The following is a 20,339-nucleotide window of genomic DNA, read 5'->3' on the forward strand; positions in this document are numbered from 1 at the left end:
GCTGGACGTGGCTCTGAGCAACCTGATCTAGTTGAAGATGTCCCTGCTCATTGCAGGGGGTTGGACTAGATGACCTCTGAAGGTCCCTTCCAACCCAAGCTATTCTATGATTTGCTATTCTGAACTTTGTAATGTTGGGAAAATGGTACTGTTCCAACAGTTACACCATTTTTTTCCTCAGGTTTTGGACACAAATTACTGATTACAACTCTGCTTATATTCATAACACAGCTACAACAACTCATCTACTTCTCCATCACACTTCATTTCATCAGACTAATATCTACACTTTAAATCGCCTTTGCAGAAATGCCGTGAGCTATGGATCTGGAAGCACGGCTCTTCCATCCATTCATTCACTCAGGGTGCTGGCTGTAGCAGGGCACACACCATCTTAAAATAGGAAAAAACTGTGTCCTCAATTGCTCTTCTGTTGCCAGCCAGTGCAGTCTCTTTCTGCCTCACTGCGTCCAATCTCCCACCTGGAGAGTTGCACCATGTCATCAGAGAAATTTTTCTTTAACTGAAAGGATTTTCATATATTTCAATGAACTGTGATTACATGTAGCAGTCCCTAGTGCTGACTTATTCCTGGCAAAGTATAAATTACTAGAGGTTTATCTGTCTCTCTCATTGTATCTCAGCATCATTTTAATTAGCTAGGCACAGCAATACAGAGACTTTTGTGTGGAATAAGAATTAATGGTGCCGAATCCTGACTTTTTTTTTCTTCCAGAACTTCCATGGCCTGTGGCTGTTCAATGCCCAAAGAAAAGCAGAGGTCCATTGGCTGGTGGGGTGCACAGCATGCTCCATCCCCCACACAGCCACAAGACTGCCTCACAGGTCCATTTGAAGTAACACAAAGGACATGCTGACCCATGGTCTTTGGTCCCATGGCTTGTGAGTGACCTAGAGATGGTTTTTGCTGCCATGGGAACATAGCCACTGACTTAAAAGTGAGAAACATGCCTGCATGAACATAGGCCAGCACTCAGGTATACAATCACCAGGAACTCCCTTGATTTCTGCACTTCTCTTAGCCCTTATACTTCCTCTACACAGATGTGCTGTGCTGCCTAGTTCCTTCCACAGCCCACTGCTGTTACTAAAACCAGCTGGCCACTCTTCTGTCTCCATCTCCCTCATCATGCTCTTCACTTGTGTGTGGATGAAATGAGGAGAACAGAAAGATCTACCACCAGCAGCTGAAAGCAAGCTGAGTGTGGGACCTCTTAAATCTTAAAGAGGATGCAAGCAAATGCCAACGGTATCCAAAGTACTTGAAGGGCTGGAAAGACTTGGAGCAGTAGAAGTGGATTCAAAGAAGGGTGCTGCAAAGACAAGAGGAAGTCTGAGCACCTTCCAGCCTCTCCTGAAGCCATCTTCTCCTGCAGGTGGCTTGCAAAGAATCTCAATGTGGCATTTACCAATATTTAATGTGGGGCTAAGGTAACCCAAATATGGTTTCCTTAGCACAAATACTTTGTAGGAAATGGCACCTAAGTAAAGGCTATGTGATTTCACCTATGTTGCAGCAGATACCAAGAAAAAGCAACATTACTGCAGGGGGTAATGCGACCCAAACTGCTCAACCTGGAGGTTCCAGCTATTTTTGAGAAAACAGCAAAATGTTGGTGGGTCATTGTTAAACAAAACCCAACAACTTTTTTAAAAAAAGCTACATCCTCTACCTTCCTTAAGCATGTTTTATTTTACATTAAATTGGAAGAAACAGCTAATCTCAGAGGAGTGAATTGCCCCACTTGATTTAGTCTTTTTTTCATAGAGGAGACATTCTGCATCACTCATCACCTTTGTTGCTCTTCCTCATACCTTTTCCAGATTTACCATATCCTAGAGATGAGGGACATAAACCACAGACAGTGTTGGTGATGCGGGCTGTGAAAGAAGTGTACATGGTGGTGGGAGAGGTGGGTTACAGGCAGGAAAGCGACAGAGCTGAAGGCTCCTTTGTAAACCAGGATTCTTTTCCTATTTCTGCTGCAAACATTTTATACAGCCCTGGTCTTATCACTTAGAGTAAGCTTTTCACAAGTGATCACTATTTTTACATAGTACATTTTCTGAGTATCTAATGTGAGATCTGAATTCTAACAAGTGCCTCCTGGTTGTGCTTTCCACACAGAGGAGGCTATAAACAGAACTCTGAAAAACTAGCCCCTAAATGTCTCAAGACAGACACCCAAAAATTACAGCTACAGTTGACAATTTTGGCTTTAATCTTTGTACATTGATGCTAAGGAGAACATGGCTTTAAAATGTCTGTTTGGAAATGAGCGGTTCTTTATTCATTGCATGCTCTGAATAACACACCCCAAATATATGGCATAGGGCCACATTAAATGGGGATAACAAAAAGAAATAATAATCACTCATTTGCTGAATGCAGCAGAGGACCCATAGAAAATTTAATAAAGAGCTTGGTAAGGCTGTATTACAACGCTCTAGCTCAAAACTGGACAGGCAGTCTTAATGCCCAATACGTCAGAGCCTGTCCTGGCAACTCATACGCTCTTCAGATGCAAAGATTATATGCGTTACACATCAACAAATGAAAAGTGGGAGAGAATTCTCTTGGGAACAGCCTGAAATACTTACTTTGTTCCTTTTCCTGGCTGAGGGCATGCAGTAACCATGACACAGCCTCGTGTTTGAAATCCTCTTGATGCCCAGGACCCAGAATATGACCCACCGATTAGGGGGCTACGGCAGCAGCCCCGCTCCTGCCAGCTGGGAATCAACCAGGTGCTGTGGAAAAACACCTCCCTGTGCTTAGTTAATACCTGACACTCGCTTCTGGTTTAAATAAAACACTGAAAAACACACAAAGATGCATGGGGGGGGATTTTTAAAAACTTCAGTTCAAATCCTATCCACGCTGGGTGAAACCCTGGCCCTGCTGAAGTCAGGAACATCCACCTGCCAAGATTTCACCTCTGCTTTTTATTTGTGTTTGTACGTTTGTCTCCCTGCCCGCCTTTCTCTCCTGCCTGGGGCTTTGTTCATTAAACTTATTATTTTGCCTTTTTTTTTTCCAGTTTGTGGGAAGTTATTTTAAACCCTGTGTTGATATCTGTTTCACTTATGGGATTTTTCCCTCAGGATAAAGAATAATAGGTCGATCTGTGACACTGCAAGCCCTTAGGTACCAAAAGTTTATGGCTTGTGGTTTGTGTTTTGTTTGTTTGTTTGGTTTTTTCCTAACTGGTGTCTAGCTGTGACAGGCCATAGGGAAAAGGTTTTGTGGGTGAGTGTTCTCAAGCCATCAGGTTTTTCTCTAAAATCTCGGATTGTCAACCATGCCATGGCTTGTCAATGAGGCAGATGGTTCAACCTTGAAAGTGATGCAGAAACAAACAGAAAGGAAATAAAAGAATCTAGGGAAGTGACAAATAAGCAACACAAAAGTATCCAATGTCAAGAAAAATGCATGCTAACTTATACTACATTATATAGATAAAATAATATTTACTGAATGTTAATTTTCTCATCAGCATATCACAGAACATAGAGGCAATGCTAGAAATGGTGACAGCCTTGTCTAAGTCCCTGCTTCTCTCCCAAAGAGCACCCTCTTAAGCTTAATGGAAATGTAAATATAAAACATTCACTGCAATACAAATCTCCAGAGATAGAACCTAAGTGGCATGATTAGTATGGAAAATGCTTCATAAATCCTAACTCCAGTAATCTCTGGTAGCATAAAGGATTCATCTCATTACAACTTTCTAACAGAATCTTGTTAATTCTCACGTCATTAATCTGCGACCTTGAAAATTCCCTCTCCACAATTCAGTAACGTGTTGACAGCCGAGTAAAACAGGGGCTATAGGTGACAGAATATATTCCAAAACCCTCACTAGTTTTATATAAACTACCGTGACTGACTAAATTAAATGCAATAACAAGCCCTTCATAAATTATCATCCAGCTTTTTTATTTTAGCATTTTAAATCAAATATAATAATCTATCAATTAATTTATCAGATAGAATCTTTTGCATGGCTGCTCCCAGTCAATTATAGGAATAAAAGAGGTTCTGCATAATGGGTATTTCTCCTGACATATCTCTTAGACAAAGCATCTAATTTTGGAACTAGGTCCTACCGGCTGTAAGCTTTTCAAACTGCTGTTGGCAATACAAATCTCGAAGTGCATATACACACACGTATATATAAATATATATATATACACACACACGTTAGTATAGACTCATAGGCGTACATCTCCTTGTACCACTAACGTGGCTGCACAGTTTGCTGAAGACTTGCACAACCATTACTCTGCTTATAAGGTAGTTCATGTAAGAAGGCAAAATGACAGAACATAAGGAATTCTGCCCAATTTTGTTCAGGTTGGCTTTGCCTCTACTGCCCTTGAGTGTATTTTGAAAAAAATTAAAAACCCCTCTAGATATAAATATACCTTTAAAAATTTCCAACACCCGGCAGACAGCGGCTTGTGTAATTTCTTACTCAAAATGGACTATTGATCATAATTAGGAACTAAGATCCGAGTTGTTAATCACTTCACTACCATAAATACAAAATTCAGAGAATAAAAACATTTGTTGGCCATTATGCAACGACCACCACTATCAAAGTTTTAATAAAACTATATTACTGGCTGTGAAATGCAGTAAGATTTTGATGCAAAACCGGTGAGTACAGATGACATCATCAAGTGTTCTACATTTAATTATCTTCTGTTATTAATTTTACAATGTCTCTGGCAATAGTACTATTCCATTACTGCAAAGTAGAGTTATATGTTATCCGTACATTCCTCCAAAAGGGCTCAAATCGAGGCACATTTCAAAGCGTACTACTTTATACTCCTCGGTGTGCTGTACCAGCGAGCGCATTGACACACAGGGTACCAGTGTGCCCACTGCCTCTGAGATCTTGCCTGAAGGAGGGAGGAGCAGAGCACAGGGACACCTTAGAGCCACAGGAAGTCCTTGCAGAAGCTGGCAGCAGTGGTTTGCCCTTTAAAACTGCTGTGCATTACCATGCGCTGGCCTTCTGTATGGCACCCTCAGAGAAAATGCTCCTTATACACCCAGGCTGCTTCTAAGAAGAGGAAACCACAGAATGGTTGAGGTTGCAAGGGACCTCGGGAGATCATCTAGTCCAACCCACCTGCTAGGGCAGGTTAATCTAAAGCAAATCACACAGAAATGCGTCCAGGTGGGTTTTGAATGTCTCCAGAGAAGGAGACTCCACAACCTCTCTGGGCAGCCTGTTCCAGTGCTCTGGCACCCTCAAAATAAAGAAGCTCCTTCTCACATTTAGATGGAACCTCCTGTGCTTCAGTCTGTGCCTGTTGCCCCTCATCCTATCATTGAGCACCACTGAAAAGAGTCTGGTCCCATCCTCTTGAGACCCATCCTTGAAATATTTACAAGCACTGATAAGATCCCCTCTCAGCGTTCTCTTCTCCAGGCTGAACAGACCCAGCTCTCTCAGTCTCTCCTCATGAGAAAGATGCTCCAGACCCCTGATCATCCTCATAGCCCGCTGCTGGACTCCCTCCCGTAATTCCTTGTCCTTCTTAAAAGGACAAGCCCTCTGCACTCTTGTGTGAAGGAGCCACCATTACCTCTCCCTGATCCTCAGCAGTGGAGCTCTGTCAGTGGGATGACCATGGGGAAGCAGGGAAAGGGCAGAGAGGTAAGAATTTATTTCAGACTGTGAAACACTGATGTATTTGAGATAGCGGGCGGCACACCCGGGCTGTACTAGAAACAACAGCTCTGGGTGCAGAAGCACCGAAGCTGTCTGGGCATTGGGAGGAAGAACATGATATTGTACAACTGAACCCTGGCATGGGGAATCCACTGTTCGTTACAAAATTAAGGAAACTAAAATGCGTCCTTTTTCTCCTTGATATGAGTTCTTCGGGGTGTCATTTTTTAGCTCCTGCCCATCCCATGCACTGAGAGCACATCCAACAAATACATTCAGTTGGGACGCTTGATGTGCATTTCCTACTTGCATTACTCTGATACTAATTCCTGTAAGGTTAGGAAAGAGCAATCTTGCAAGTTCTTTCTCTCCGCATGCACAAAAGCTCTGCCCAGTTCTGTGGTGCAGAAGCAAAAAACTTCTGTTATTCTAGCCACAATTTCTCACTTTAATAGTGTAGGAGAGCAAAATATCTTCCGCCTTCAAAGATGAATTTCTTGAGCACCCATCACTTTGTTACTACAATCCAAGTTACAAACCTTTGAAAGTCATAAAAACCTCAGTATATTTTAATTATGTTTTACTTCTCAGCCCATTTAAAAAACATATGCCAATATTTCATTCCCCTAGAAGCTTTTCACGTGATATTATGCAGTCTGACAAAACTTTAAGATATTCTAAAAGAAGAAAAATGAAAAGAAAATGAAGCTTTATTTTAGAAATAAAACGTAAGCTAGAAAATGAACATACCAACGGCCATCATGTAATCCCAGCGGTCTATGAGGCACATATTGAAGATCAGGTGGTCAGATGTTTGCCCTTGGCCAATAAGTGGAATGTTTCTCTCCAGATTTTGGGTTATTGCAGAAGTCCAGCCAACGAGAAACCAAAAGACTATCAGGAGAATAACAGCCAGCATCCTCATCACTCGCCCCCCTGTCATGTATGGAATACGCTGAGCGGTTCGGGACAGGAACACCTTCAAAACCCTGAAAAATTCAGACAGCGCAGAATTAAAAAGAGCACTAGCTATGTCACAGGAACTAGACTTTCATTTTATTTCATTTCTCTATCAGATTATTGGAAAAAAATTATCAACATTCTTTTCCCTGACAGCATGTAAAAGAGGGAAATTTGAAACATTATTACTTTCATATTCATCGTATTTAAATGGACTGATTATTGCCCAGAGAGCAGCAATAATAGAAAATATTAGCTCTGTTTATGTTAGAGACACACATTCACATGCTGTGTTGTCAAGCTGTTTTGTACCTTCCAGCTCCCAATGGAAGACTTATGTCTTTGGAAAAGGGAAGGTCATTTTCATAAAACAGCATCCACATGTGTGAGATTTCATTTTGTTTTGATCCTGTCTGTCTGCTCATCCCCAACCGTACTATTATCAGAGAAAAAATTAGCACTTCTTGGATATTTTTCCGACTGAGTTTGATGCTTCTGAGACAATACTCCTCATAGAAATAAGTGTGGAAGGCACTTTGCTAATTAAGTGTTTTCTGACTTGTCTAGAGGCAATAACGTGTTGTTTGAGCTGGGACAGAATCATCATAAGAAAAGCCACATCATATGTCAGGCACATATACCATGTAACAGCCACTGAACAGGTAGCACTCACTTTAATAATATTTGCACTTACTATTAGCATAGGTTTACTCCTGCCAACAACTGTTCAGGGAAATACCATCTGCATTTTCTACCCATCACCACATGCTAAAGCAGAAAAGGGTCCTGTTGAGAGCATGAGGGCAACCAACATTTGAGGAAATTAGCTCAGGAGAAGGGAGTAGTTTGATTCTTCACATAGCACAGTATATCTCTTTGTGTTGCCTGCAGCATGGGATCTGACAGAAGCATCCAACCTTCTCCTGGTGTTTTCCTGTGAGAAAAGCAGGCTGCAGGGGCTGCTCCTGCCATTGCAGTACTCCTGCCTTGACACTGCCAAGTTACTGAGGCTGGGCAGTGAGGAAGGGTGATCTGGGAAGTTTTCATGTACCCAAACCTTTGGAAGTGTATGGGCTGAAGCTTACAGGGTTTCTTTTAGAGATTGGGGTGAGGAGCCTTTCAAACTGAAGAGGTGAGCTGTTTCAGTGATTTTGTCCTCAAAAACACAGTGGTTCCTAATTCCTGAGGATGAGCATGTCCAGTGAATACTCTTTGATATCCATGAAGGGACAAATTACCACTGAGGTTTAGGGAACTTGAATTTTTTCAGAAAGTTGAGTTCTTAAATGCCCTTGCCAGCTCTTAAGTCTGTCCAAGGTACCAAGCACCAAGCCACCCCCCAAGCTGTTCCACTGCTAGGCCCGTCTTTTCAGAAAAAAAAAAAAAAACCACCACCCCTCAGATTAATATTTATGCTTACATTTGTATAAGAGAAGGCAGAAGCAACTGGCATTGCCTCTCAAACAAATAATAGAGCAGTGTCTTTTAAGGCAGAAGCACAAAAGCTTTTCCACATCCATAAAATGACTCATCATTTGACTACAAACACAGCCTTCGCAGTGTGCATTAGGTGAAGTCAGAGATCTGCATATGTTCAACATTATTCAGCTGTTTCTCTCCCAACAGTTCCTCCACAGGGAGTCACAGTTTTTGATCTTTCCATGTTTGATAGATGTTCTGCTCTCCCTCTACAGATGCTAAGTGTTTTATGTCGGAAGCAGCTTCCCAAAGACTTCGGGCAGGACAGACAGACGGCTCCGCAGCGGCAAGGCCCGCGGCTCCCTCCACACTGCTCAGCCACAGCACTACTGTTCCAGGGCAGCATTAGTAGCTCCTCGTTTTTAGAACACTAAAAATCAATAAGTGAAGGCTTTCCTCCTCCCTGTTGTGAATGCCAATCAATACTCAGCTGTTTTTGAAGGGAAGGAAAAGGTATTCTTTTTGCAATGAACCAGAAAACATCCACCTTTTCACAGGTATAGTTTGCCATTTGAGGAAAGCCTCTTCATACATGTTTTTTAAGATTTAAGAATCCCAGAAATTGGACAAACCAGCTGAGAACTACTAGACATTTTTCTTCATATTTTGGCTCTCCAAAGTCAATTCTTGATGATTTTACTGAAAGCCAACACGTGAGCCTTTTCTGGATGTAACAAGGCAGGACCCATTCCATTTTTTCCCGTACTAACTCATTAACTGCTGCCTATGAGACAGCTTTCTAAGGGAGAGGGGTGGGCTGCTATTACATTATTGATCTAAGCACAGTGAAACAAATAACATTTTGCAGTACAGCAGTCAAAATCCCTCCAATTTAGACCAAACCACATTTCTTTTTTTTTTTTTTCTCATCTTTTTCAGACAAACAAGTGTTCACCACTATCACCATTTCTACCTTGAACATGCAGGCCTACATGTAATCCAACCTTTACAATGTTGGGGTTTTTTTTTTCAAAAATCATTTTTCTGAGAAGCCGTAAGGAAAGCTGGGTAAGATGTGCCGTGTTTAAAAACCTCCTTTCCAGACGCTGTGGCATAAAAGTAATCAACAAGAACATGAGCTCCAGAGTTACAATTCTCTCATCTCTGTACCGTGATGTGAATCCACACCTGTACTGCTCACCACCTCAACACCAGCAGAAGGTGCTCCATCTCTTCTTTGTATTATTGAACATATATCAAAGCAGAGACGAGTGCCCAGGAGTTTCCCCTCCCACAAGCACGTTTACTCACCAGGCTGGAGGGTCGTTCTCCTTCCTGTACCTCTGACTCACATACTGTCAAAGTTCACCTTAAAAAAGTTGAACTGCTACAATGTGAGACCAAATTGCCTAAGTATGCACATATTGTCTGATAACAGGTACCCTCTATCAGAAAATCAGAGTTCTTGATTCAAATCCCTGCCCTGGCTCCTGGGTAGACAATGCTCAGTTCCCCTTTTTTTGCACTGTTCTATATCTATACATTGGGTTGAACTAGCTATTGCACAAATGAGAGAGATTTCCCATAGGGAGGTAAGAATCATAGAATCTCAGAATGTCCTGAGTTGGAAGGGACCCACAACGATCATCGAGCCCAACTCCTGTCCCCGCATATGACAGCCCCACAGTTCACACCATGTGTCTGAGGGTGTTGTCCAGTCTCTTCTTGAACACTGTCAGGGTTGGGGCCGTGACACCTCCCTGGGGAGCCTGTTCCAGTGCTCCAGCACCCTCTGGGTGAAGAACCTTTTCCTAATGTCCAACCTACAGAAGTGGAGCTGGTGGGCTGCATCTATACTAGGAAATTAAATATGCCCAGGGTTGTCCCTTGCACTGGTGCCAACTGGCACAGAACAACCAGCACCCACACTATTAACCCCCAACACAGGATGGCTGCACGTGCACCACCTGCTGCAATGGCCTGTGCCAATCCCTGAACCACGTTGGGAAATGGCCCAGGAGCATTCAGGTTAGCGTGGGCCAAGAGCAGGCCAGGGACTACTGAAACAATTCAGCAGGACAGAGGATAGAGGGCCAGCATCTTCCTCAGCATCTTCTAGCTCTTCTCCCAGCCAGCTAAAACCATTGAGCATATGCAATCCACTTTTATGTGCTGTTGTTGGATAATCTAACCATCATTTTCAGTGACATGCCATCAGCTCTGTTTACAGGCAGATCAGACAGAACACTTCCATGTGCTCTACCTGTTTTTCTGTAATACACATCTATCTTCAAGCAAAATTTTGACCTACAGACAGTTACAGGCAGCACTGAAGCTGATATGCAATAGCCATCGTTTTACAGAGTAAATAGAAGGCACAGTACAGGCTGAATGAACTGCCTGGAGACCACTGCAGGTAACTCCCAACTGCTGGCTGCACCATCATGTCTGGATAGAACTAAGCTGTATGGTCAGCGGGTGGTTTTTTTGGGAGGAGGCGTTGGCTCCATATAAATGGACAAAGGGAGGGTTTGGTTGCAAACACAGAGAGGTGAGAGCCCAGGGAAGCCCAGCAGGCAGGAAGAGAAGCGATGCTGCAACGGGATGTGAAGCAGAGGGACAGAGTGTGCTGGTTCACGCGACTGGCCGGGACCCCAGCTTGAAAACAGCAAGCAAAGCATGTGGTTGCTGCTGCAGAAGTTACATCCTGAGATGTAATGTGTAATCTTAGAAAATAAAAAAAACCATACTAAATTTTCATGTCGTATCAATAATCTGTCCTGTGAACAGAAAAACATGGACCCCAGACTATTAGCTGACTGCATCAGTGGCAGGAATAACAGGTGAAGGATCCTGCTTTGACAGCAATGACCTGGCACAGTTTGTTTATTTATTATTTCTAGCATCTGTCATTTTGTGGCTCTACTGAGTCATCCTGTCAAACTGTTCTGTTCCAGACTGATGATTTTTATTGTGATATGAAAGCTACATCAGAAAGATAAGAGGTCAAGATCTTATGAAGTATCTTGCCCTCCTACAGTGCAGAGATTATGTCTTATCTGCTTCTTCTGGAGTAGCAGTGAACATGACACCAGCTACTTCGAGTGTGTAAACCGATAAACCTTGGTAACAGAGCACATGCTGGCTGAAGGCTAGTCTGCACAGTGAGACAGGTAACAGGATCATAGGCTTGCTAGATAGTTAGAAGGTAAACCCCAGGTACCAATGGTACTGGAAATACAGGAGGGAGATTGTGCTGCAGGACTCTTTCCTCTGGAAGCATGCCTGGCTTCAAATCCTCACCTGGGGTTTTGTGGTTAATAAATGGCAATATTCATACCTGAGGATATCCTGATGGTACATTAACAAATTACCGATCAGATAATCTCGTGTACTGAGTGATCAGGGAAACAGTGGTGTCCTTTTTCCTTAACAAATTATACTTACTTTCAAAAATGTGACATTGAAATTGCAGTTTTCTTGATATCTTCCCTAGAGCTCTAAAGCAACTTCTTATTGTGGGAAACTAATGTAATGCACATTTATCAGACGTATGGCTAGAAAAGAAGTTGTGAAGAGGAGTTAAAAGTGTATTTTATCTCAGTGCCTGGCAAAAACTACCATTAGTAAGCAAAGACAAATGGGTCATGACTTAATGCTAACCTACTCCATATAGTAGTTTCCTAGATTAGTTTTAATACTCTGTGTACAAAGGCAATTCAACAGTGCTTCAATGAAAGTTCCCCTTCTGGATCAATGTATAGCAGATAAACTGTGCTGCCATAATTTCCAAGAGTTTGAGTAGACTGGGAAGGTGGGAGGGAAATCACATGCTGTTCAAGCGAAGGCTCCAGGTATTGGGAGGCAACAGGAGTCAGTAGGTTTCCCACCACAATCAGAACCACTCACTCATTCCCATGTGAGCAGCACTGGACTCTCAGTGTCATGCATGTTTAATAACATGGAAAGAATCTAAAAATATGACTTGCTTTGATAAAAATGTATTGATTTCAAGTAGCTTTTGTCTGTGAATCTGTAGGCAAGCCTGGAATGAGCAAACAAAATTATTTGTTATTTCTTTAAATGTAGCCTAGATTCTGACATTTTTCATGCTATACATTTGCTTTATTTTGTCCTTTCACCTGCATATCTAAATTCCCACCTGAGAAAACCTCAATTTCTTGGTAGACTATCGATCAGAAAGCTTTCTTCGACTGCAGTCAGTTCCAAGGATGGTAGCTGGAGCCTTCTGACAGATCAGCTGAGGTTTGCTTTTCCCCAGTGCCTCCTCGCTCCCCAGCTCACTCCCCAGCTGCCCACGTCTGTTCCCACTGCCTGGGAGCTCCCATTGCAGGAGACACTGAAACTGTGCACGTCTGTTGCTTTTTGAAGCGCTTTTTTTCATATCACCATATCGTCCAGGTAGGTCTCATCATACATGGCTGTTCCTCAACTGAATTTGCCCATCCTGGGTGTGTGCTGATGGATGTACCAAGCACCAGCAAGATGAGAGGTAAGGAAGTGCAACAAGGGGACTTACCAGGTCATATAAGCAGGTTTCAGTGATGCAGAGCAAGTCTCCTTATTTATGAAATCCTCATCTGCTTTGCGCTAATTATCTCTTCTAATAAACCACTTACTGCACTAATACCCCCACGAATCCTGCTGAGATTAGCAGAACTAGAGTGTCAGCAAAACATCTGACCCTCTGCTGTCAAACTCTGACCAAGCAGAACTCGTACAGAGCACATCGTGACTATGTAAGCTGTTAAACAAAAAGCCCATCGGTCTGTCCCCAGACAACTAGCAGTGACTTGTCTCCTGTTTGTCAACTGTTTAAGGTTATGTCACATGGTTAGTAGCACCAAAATCGAGAACTCACTACTACAGAATCCTATGAGAGATTCCTAAAATTCTGAAAATGCCTGAGTGTTGGGACAGGCACAGTGCCATCTCTTTCAGGGTCTGCTACCGAATAGTTAATACAGTCATTTCAATAATTTCATCCTCATAGATATGTTTAAATAACTACACCCCTCACTGGATAAAAATGAGGTCAGTTCATCACACATTTTTCTCCATAAGCAAACCAATCTTGCTGAGCTCTTCATTCAAATTTGAGGTGGTTTTGTGGCAGAAACCTTCATTCACAGATCCTTAAGACTCCTGCCGCTAGTAGTTTAGACTGAAGATTATAAATCCTTCAGCCTATACAAGATTTGGTTAAGCTAATTATTTGCTTCTTAAAAATCATCAGGTGATTATTATCTTTTCGTAAATCTAAAGCCATTCAGTTCTTTACCCTTATCAAAGATGTTCAGAACAGGCAGTACAAAAGATCTCAAGGTCACTATTTATCAGGCAGCTTACACTGTGAAAATAGATGCAAGACCTGCCTCCTGGTAATCCTTTCCTATAACAGGTCAAGAACGTTTTCAAGGCTTTCATTACAAAATTTGCTTCACAGAGTGCTGTAGAGTTGAACATATTAATACAAAAGCCAGCTCCTGATCCTGGCTCACAATGTTTCCTTTAACAAAGGCTGATGAGTAAAACCAGCAGGGACAGCACAAATTCCCTTCCTTGTTAGTGCTGCTCCATCCTCTCCTGCTGAAAACATTCACAGACAATTTGAACAACCTTTACGAATGTCAGAGGCATTTTCTAGTGATCAGCAATAACGTAGCTGGTCAAAAGCTTATGCCAAAGCTTGTATTCTTGTTCTTAAAATAGTCACACTACAAACAGGAAAAGTCTTGCCATGGATAAAACAGAAATCCAGTTAAAAAGTAAATTTGGTTCTTTCCTTTCTGCTCCTCCTTAGTTCACTGGCAAGCATTGTATTTCCAATCAGAGAATGATAAGCCCCACTTAAAAAGACGGTATCTTTTCAACATCTTTAATGTGGCCAGAAAACCGAAATATCTCCTTCCTTTTAAGCTAAAGACAGTAGATATTCTGATCCATTTGCATGATGTGAAAAGTTGCACCGTTAAGAAAAACAATGCATATGAAATTTTCAACAGAACTATAAGACTTAGTCATCTATAGCAGCTGCACTATGTTTCATCACTTGTATAAATTTAAGTTATTCATTTATTAAGGTACTACATGAAAAGAATGCAGGGCTCTTCTCTGGGTCGAAAAGCAGTGAACAAAAATTGAGTGGACTTGAGCGAAATACAATTCACTCTGCTAGCAGTTGTTTATTGTGAGGAAGAAGCTGTATATACATAGCATATTTACAGATCAGTACACTTTGCTTTTTGAGAAATGGACTAAACAGTAGTCAGCAACTGAAGGAAAACAACATAATTTCACAGGTAAATGTCTTAATGTTCACAAATGGATGCTTCATTGTTTTCCCTTTTGTATCCCATAACACACGTGGTTAATACGATATTATAACTGTTAGTTCATGTGTGCTATATTGTGGATCGAACAAGATAAAAAGATCTCATTAATTTAGTTATTTTTTATCTCTAATTACATGGCAAGTTTCTATACTAAAGCACCATAAAATGAAATGTGCTGTTATGTGATCTCTTTTGTCTTACTAGCCACTTTAACAACATTAAGGACTATTAATGGTGCTCTTATAATAATATCATACACTTCTGCGGCTGAATTTTCTAGAGCAGGATCTTCACTTCACCCAGGCTGGGCAGTCACTGGCTGACATCCCTGGGAGTCCATTAATGCATAGACCAGTACAGGTGTTTGCACGCTCTCCACAGCCCCAGCAACGAGAAGCTTCCCCATCCCTGCTCTAACGGCACAAACCCGTTGATTTACAAGACCTAATAGCAGAGTTTGAGTTCGGGTTTGTCATCACAGGAGCTTCAGTGACCAAATGGTTTCTCCGAATACTCCACTTGTAGGAGATGAAAAACAGCAAAATTAATTTCTCTTTAGGAGTCAAATTATATTTTCCTTCCACAGTTTCTCATGCTGATGAGATTTTCTTGAGGATCATCAAACTCCATGTGACATCTGGTATTAGCTATATTTGTAAAACACTAAAGATACAATTATTTAAGAAAAGATGGTGTCAGTAGACTTCTGTGGCAGAAGAGATATTGTCGGGTCTGTCAATGGACCTCTGAGCAAGCTCAGGAAGACACCTGGGAGACAGCAGGAGACCTGGAGCAGATCCAGAAGCCTGGAAACAAAATTCCCAAGAACCAAAGAAGACTGTGGAAAGCTTGATATAACTTCAAAATTCACTAAGCTGGATCAAATCAAGACCTGCCCTGCAAAGGCATGAAACACAAGAATTAAGCACAAACACTGCTATTTCTGGTCTGATATATCTAGTTGCCTTGAGTTTTTTCCATTAAAAATTGGTCACCTTGACTGGTCAAACAGATGCCTAATTTTCTGAGTTTTCTCTTTGCCTTTTTGGAGGAGGTTCCTGCAGGAGAGGGCACATACAGCTCAAAGCTGTCGCTGGCTGTGGGTCTAGACACGTTGTCAGAGGACACTCAAGAGAAGTATTTTTCAGAATAGACTGGTTTAAGTGTATTGCCTTGAAAAAAATCCAGTGAGACGTACTGTATCTGTGGAGGGGTCACTAAAGCACTACGCACACAATCTCTTGGCACAGAAGTATTTCCTCATAAATTTACTTGCGAGCACTTGTTTCCTTTTCTACTGCGAAATGCCGTTCCCACACGTTACTTTACAATGGTAATCCATTATTAAAGATGCAGCAAGCAAACATCAGCAACTGAAGGGACAGGAACCTCACTCGTCTTTATAAACATCATCACTTTTATGCCCTTCTGTTTCTTTCGTATCTTTTGGAGTGTGTTTGTTTCCTTTCACTTTCCTTCTGTCAGGATGTTCCAGGTTCATACAGCTGCTTCCAGACTGGATGACCAGAAGCATGTGCACCTTTACATATCCAAATAAAGCCATATACATTTTCTTTTTAATCACATCATCCTCCCAATCTTAACACTTCATTGCTAATCATACACAGATATGGAAACCTTATGAAAAAAAAATCCTGACTTTCAGCTAACATTGATGAAATTGAGATAGTGGATTTTCCCAAATTCATGCCTTTCCCTCAAATTAATACAGTTAATATGTGGAAAAATCTCTTCTTCTACTAGTCCATATAAATTAACCAGGCAGAGTTCTTACATATCAGCCCTCAAAGTCACCTACCTCTTACTAACAAAATAAGAGTTAAGTAATCACGAACAAGAACAATCCAAATCTGCATTTCTTTTCAATCACCAGGACACTGAGGAGGATACACTGAAAGGTCTAGTCCAGGGGTGTCAAACTCACTTTCACTGGGGGGCACATCAGCCTTGCAGTTGCCTTCAAAGGGTCGAATGTCATTTTAGGACTGTATCAATGTAGTTACACTAAAATGACATTTGGCCCTTTGAAGGCAACCGCGAGACTGATGTGGCCCCCGGTGAAAATGTGTTCTGCTCTCATTTAAATGTATTCATCACCATGGCAGATAACCAAACAGCCCAGATGCAGTAGAAACAATTTGTCTGACTATTTTACTTCCTTTAGGTGTAAGAAAGAGTAATCACACCCACTAGACACAATCCTCCTCTCAGATCCACCGTGCAGACTTCTGTAAGTCAGCAGAACTCAAAAAGAGGTGCTGGGTTGCCAACACCGTTATAATATGATGCAAAGCTGACAGTGATTAATGAAACATGATACAGAAAGCTGCAGAAAGACACATAACTGTAATATTTAGTTACCATATTTGTTGGGGAGTTTGTGCCCATTTTAATAAAATAAATGTTAACCACTTTATAATGTGATTGACAGGCAGCAGTGTTTTATATCAACTCTACTGAAAAAGAAGCTCTTTATCAGCGTTGTGTTCTCCTTCCACTTGTGGAAGAAATATTAACTTTATCTCATGGTTGTGTATACAGGTATCATGGCTAAGACCTCTATGTATTTGAAAGCAAAGTTTATTCTTTAGCTCGTCTGCAAAAGATAAGATTCAAACCACTCTTACAACAGATAAAATCAGGAACATCTGCACCTGTCATGAGATATAGCAGGGCTACCATCAACAGAAATTGAGACTATAAACAATGCCAACTTCTTTGGATAGAATTTCCATGTGATAAGATATTGTTATTATTAACAATATCCCTCTACAAATGTGCACCTGGAGTAGATTACACTGAAGGGAATGAAAATCCTGGCAAGGGTATTAAAGCTCATCAGGCATCTGAGGAGTTATTGTGTCTCTGGTAGATTAATTCACAGAATGCCAGAATAGCTAAAGTTGGAAGGGAGAGATTAAGAAATCGCCTAATCCAACCCTCCTGATCAAAGCTGGATCAACGAGAGCAGGTTACTCAGGACCTTGTACAGTTGGGTTTTGAGTTAGTGCTCTATGTTAAGCATCTCTTACAATGAGGAAAGGAAGAGGACAGTTGCTGGCACGGAGGAGCAGTGACCCTCTCATAGAATGAAAAGTCCAATGTGCAAGTTAAATATCAAAGGCTTCCACAGAAGCCTCATGTCTTGCAGTGCAACTTCTGGGCTCACGGGAGATCCTTAAGATGCAGGAACAACATCACATATAAATACACCTGTACTCTATCAACATAAGGGTGCAGATATGGCTATTAAAGTTTGCAGTACTACCTGCAGACCTTCCTTTGCTTTGGTAGTCTTATTTTACATTTTTAAATTTTGCATTCTCAAAAACATTCTGAGTGTTCACTATTTCAAACCCCTGTCTTTTCTTCTGGATGCTCATGATGCAGAGGACAGAGATATCAATTGGTAACCTAACCTGCTAGTCACGATTTATTTAGGTTTCCTTCTTAGAATTCACTGAGAACTTTAGAAAAAAGGGAATCCTAGAGTAAAGGTAAACAGACCAGAATTTTTTAGGTCCAATCTCACTCATACTCCAGTATGTCAAACACCTCTCCTGATGGAAGAACAGGTAGAGCAATGACTGTGTAAGAAAATGAACATTAGTATGTGCACTGCAGTTTCTCACCTAAAGCAGAAAACAAATTGTTGCCAAAGTAAAGTCAAATACAGAAGAATGACAAGAATGCATCTCCTCTAACACCACAGTAAAGGAAAATAAAACTAAAAAATCCAGCAACCAAAAAGCCCCAGCTGTATAAAATTGGTATCTGATAAGCTGTTGCAGAGGGATGGATTCTTCTGCTCCAGTTAGCCTCAGCTTGGCTCATGCAAGCAGCACAGTACACAGCAGTGCTGACCAGCCCCGTGGTTCTGCGTATGCTACTTCTGTGTGGATCTGGCGTGCTAATGACTATTGATATTCGTACTCTCGAGCAGACAAACTGCATTCTGTATGTTCTTCCAATGTTTCATATAAAATACAACATACAATTAAAGGAAATTTAAAGAATTGTAGTCCAGAATCATTGTATATTGTCAGCAATATCTGAATAAAATTAATCCTTTCATAAGCTTCCATGTTCTACTGCCAAGTAAATGTTCACTCAACTATGTTTACTCTCAGCATGTGTAAGTATGCACAGCAATCAGAAGAAACTGCCAATTAGGCTAATCATGAGCACTTCTGAGGAAGCTATGGTTTCCTGGAAACTAGTTTCTGAATATCTGCCTGAATTCAAATTTCTCGAAAATAATTAAAGTTGCATGTCTTGACAAATACTTGCTGTTTCCTCCCCTGTACCACATAATCCCACACTGCTAGGAAACTGCCTCAACAGCCACAAGTACTCCCTGAAGTGACAGCACTAATGGTGTCCTTAAAAATAACTGCTGGTGACAGACTGGAGTGCTCCGCGGATCGGCCCAGGCACTTTGGGAAGGACAGACTAGAAGGGCAAGTTGCCCTGCACTGGGACACCAGCTGAGAGCACATGGTGACACCGTGGTAGGTGTCTGCTACAGATTGCTTCATCAGGAATACAAAGACAGTAGGTCCTGAGGTGGGCATTCCTCAGACAACTGGTAGGAGCCTCATGCTCGCAGGGTCCTGGTCCGCATGAGGAATTTCAGGAATGCCAGTATCTGCTGGAAGTGCAACACATCAGGGCGCAGGCAGTCCAGAAGGTTTCTGGGATGTACTGATGATGACTTCTTGACAAAGATGACTGAGGAGACAAGGGGGACACTCTTCTGGACCTCATGCTTACAGGGAAGGAAGAACTGCTGGGGCTGTGAACATCAGGGACAACCTTGGCTGCAGTGACCATGAATGGTGGAGTTCAGGATCCTGAGAGAAGGGAAGAAAGTTTCAGGCTCCTCCAAGCTCAGGAATGGACCATGCTGATGTGCAAGAAAACAGGCAAAGGTGGCAGGAGGCCTGCACGGATGAACAAGGAGCTCCTGACCAAACTCAGACATAAAAAGGAAGTGTACAAGAAGTGGAAGGAGGGCTCAGGTAACCCAGGAGGGATACAGAGACACTGTTTGAGCATACAGCAATCAGTTTAGGGAAGCCGAAACCCACATGGAGTCCAATCTGATGAGGGCAGATTCAACTGGCAACAAGAAAAGCTTCTATGAGTGTAGCAGCAGCCAAAAAAAAAAAAAAAGCCTAGGGAAAATGCAGGCCTACTGCTGAAAGATGCAGGGACCTGGTGGCAAATGACACAGAAAGGACTGAAATACTCAAATGCCTTCTTCACCTCAGCCTTTCCTAGTAGGACTTGCTTTCAGGAATCCCAGGTACCCAAGACCAATTGGAAAGTCTAGAGGAAGGAAGAATTAACCTTGGTGGGGAACACTCAGATTAGGGCACACTTAAGTGAACTGGATATACTGAAGTCTGTGCATGGGACATGACAAGATGTGGACGATGTCATTGTGAAGCCACTCTCAATACTCTTTGAAAGGTCTTGGTGACTGGGCAAGGTTCCTATTGACTGGAAGAAAGCAAATGTCACTCCAACATTCAAGAAAGTCAAGAAGGAGGATCCAGGAATTACAGGCTGGTCAAACTCATCTCAATTCTTGGGAAGGTAAAAAAAAAAAAATCCTCCTGGAAACCTTTTCCAAACACATGAAGGACAAGGTGATTGGGAGTAGTCAGCACGGATTTATGATGATGAAATCATGCCTGACTGACCTGATAGTCTTCTGCAAGGAGGTGACTGGCTGGGTGAGGGAAGAGCAGTGGATGTTGTTTATCTTGACTCAGGAATGCTTTGGAAACTGCTTTCTATAAAATCCTCACAGACAAGCTGATGAAATACGGGTGAGATAAATGGACTGAAAACTGGCTGAACTGCC

The 20,339-nt window shown here is 41.9% G+C and overlaps 1 protein-coding gene across 1 annotated transcript in view; it reads right to left on the reverse strand.

Moving 5' to 3' along the window:
- Positions 1 to 20,339, reverse strand: part of GPR158 (G protein-coupled receptor 158) — a 197,414-nt gene that overhangs the window by 16,369 nt on the left and 160,706 nt on the right. The window contains exon 7 of the mRNA XM_065629243.1: positions 6,462 to 6,700. Within this exon, the coding sequence (XP_065485315.1) occupies positions 6,462 to 6,700 (239 nt within the window). The remainder of the gene's footprint in view (positions 1 to 6,461; positions 6,701 to 20,339) is intronic.

Source organism: Caloenas nicobarica, chromosome 2 (assembly GCF_036013445.1).
Source record: "Caloenas nicobarica isolate bCalNic1 chromosome 2, bCalNic1.hap1, whole genome shotgun sequence".
Lineage (NCBI taxonomy): Eukaryota > Metazoa > Chordata > Aves > Columbiformes > Columbidae > Caloenas > Caloenas nicobarica.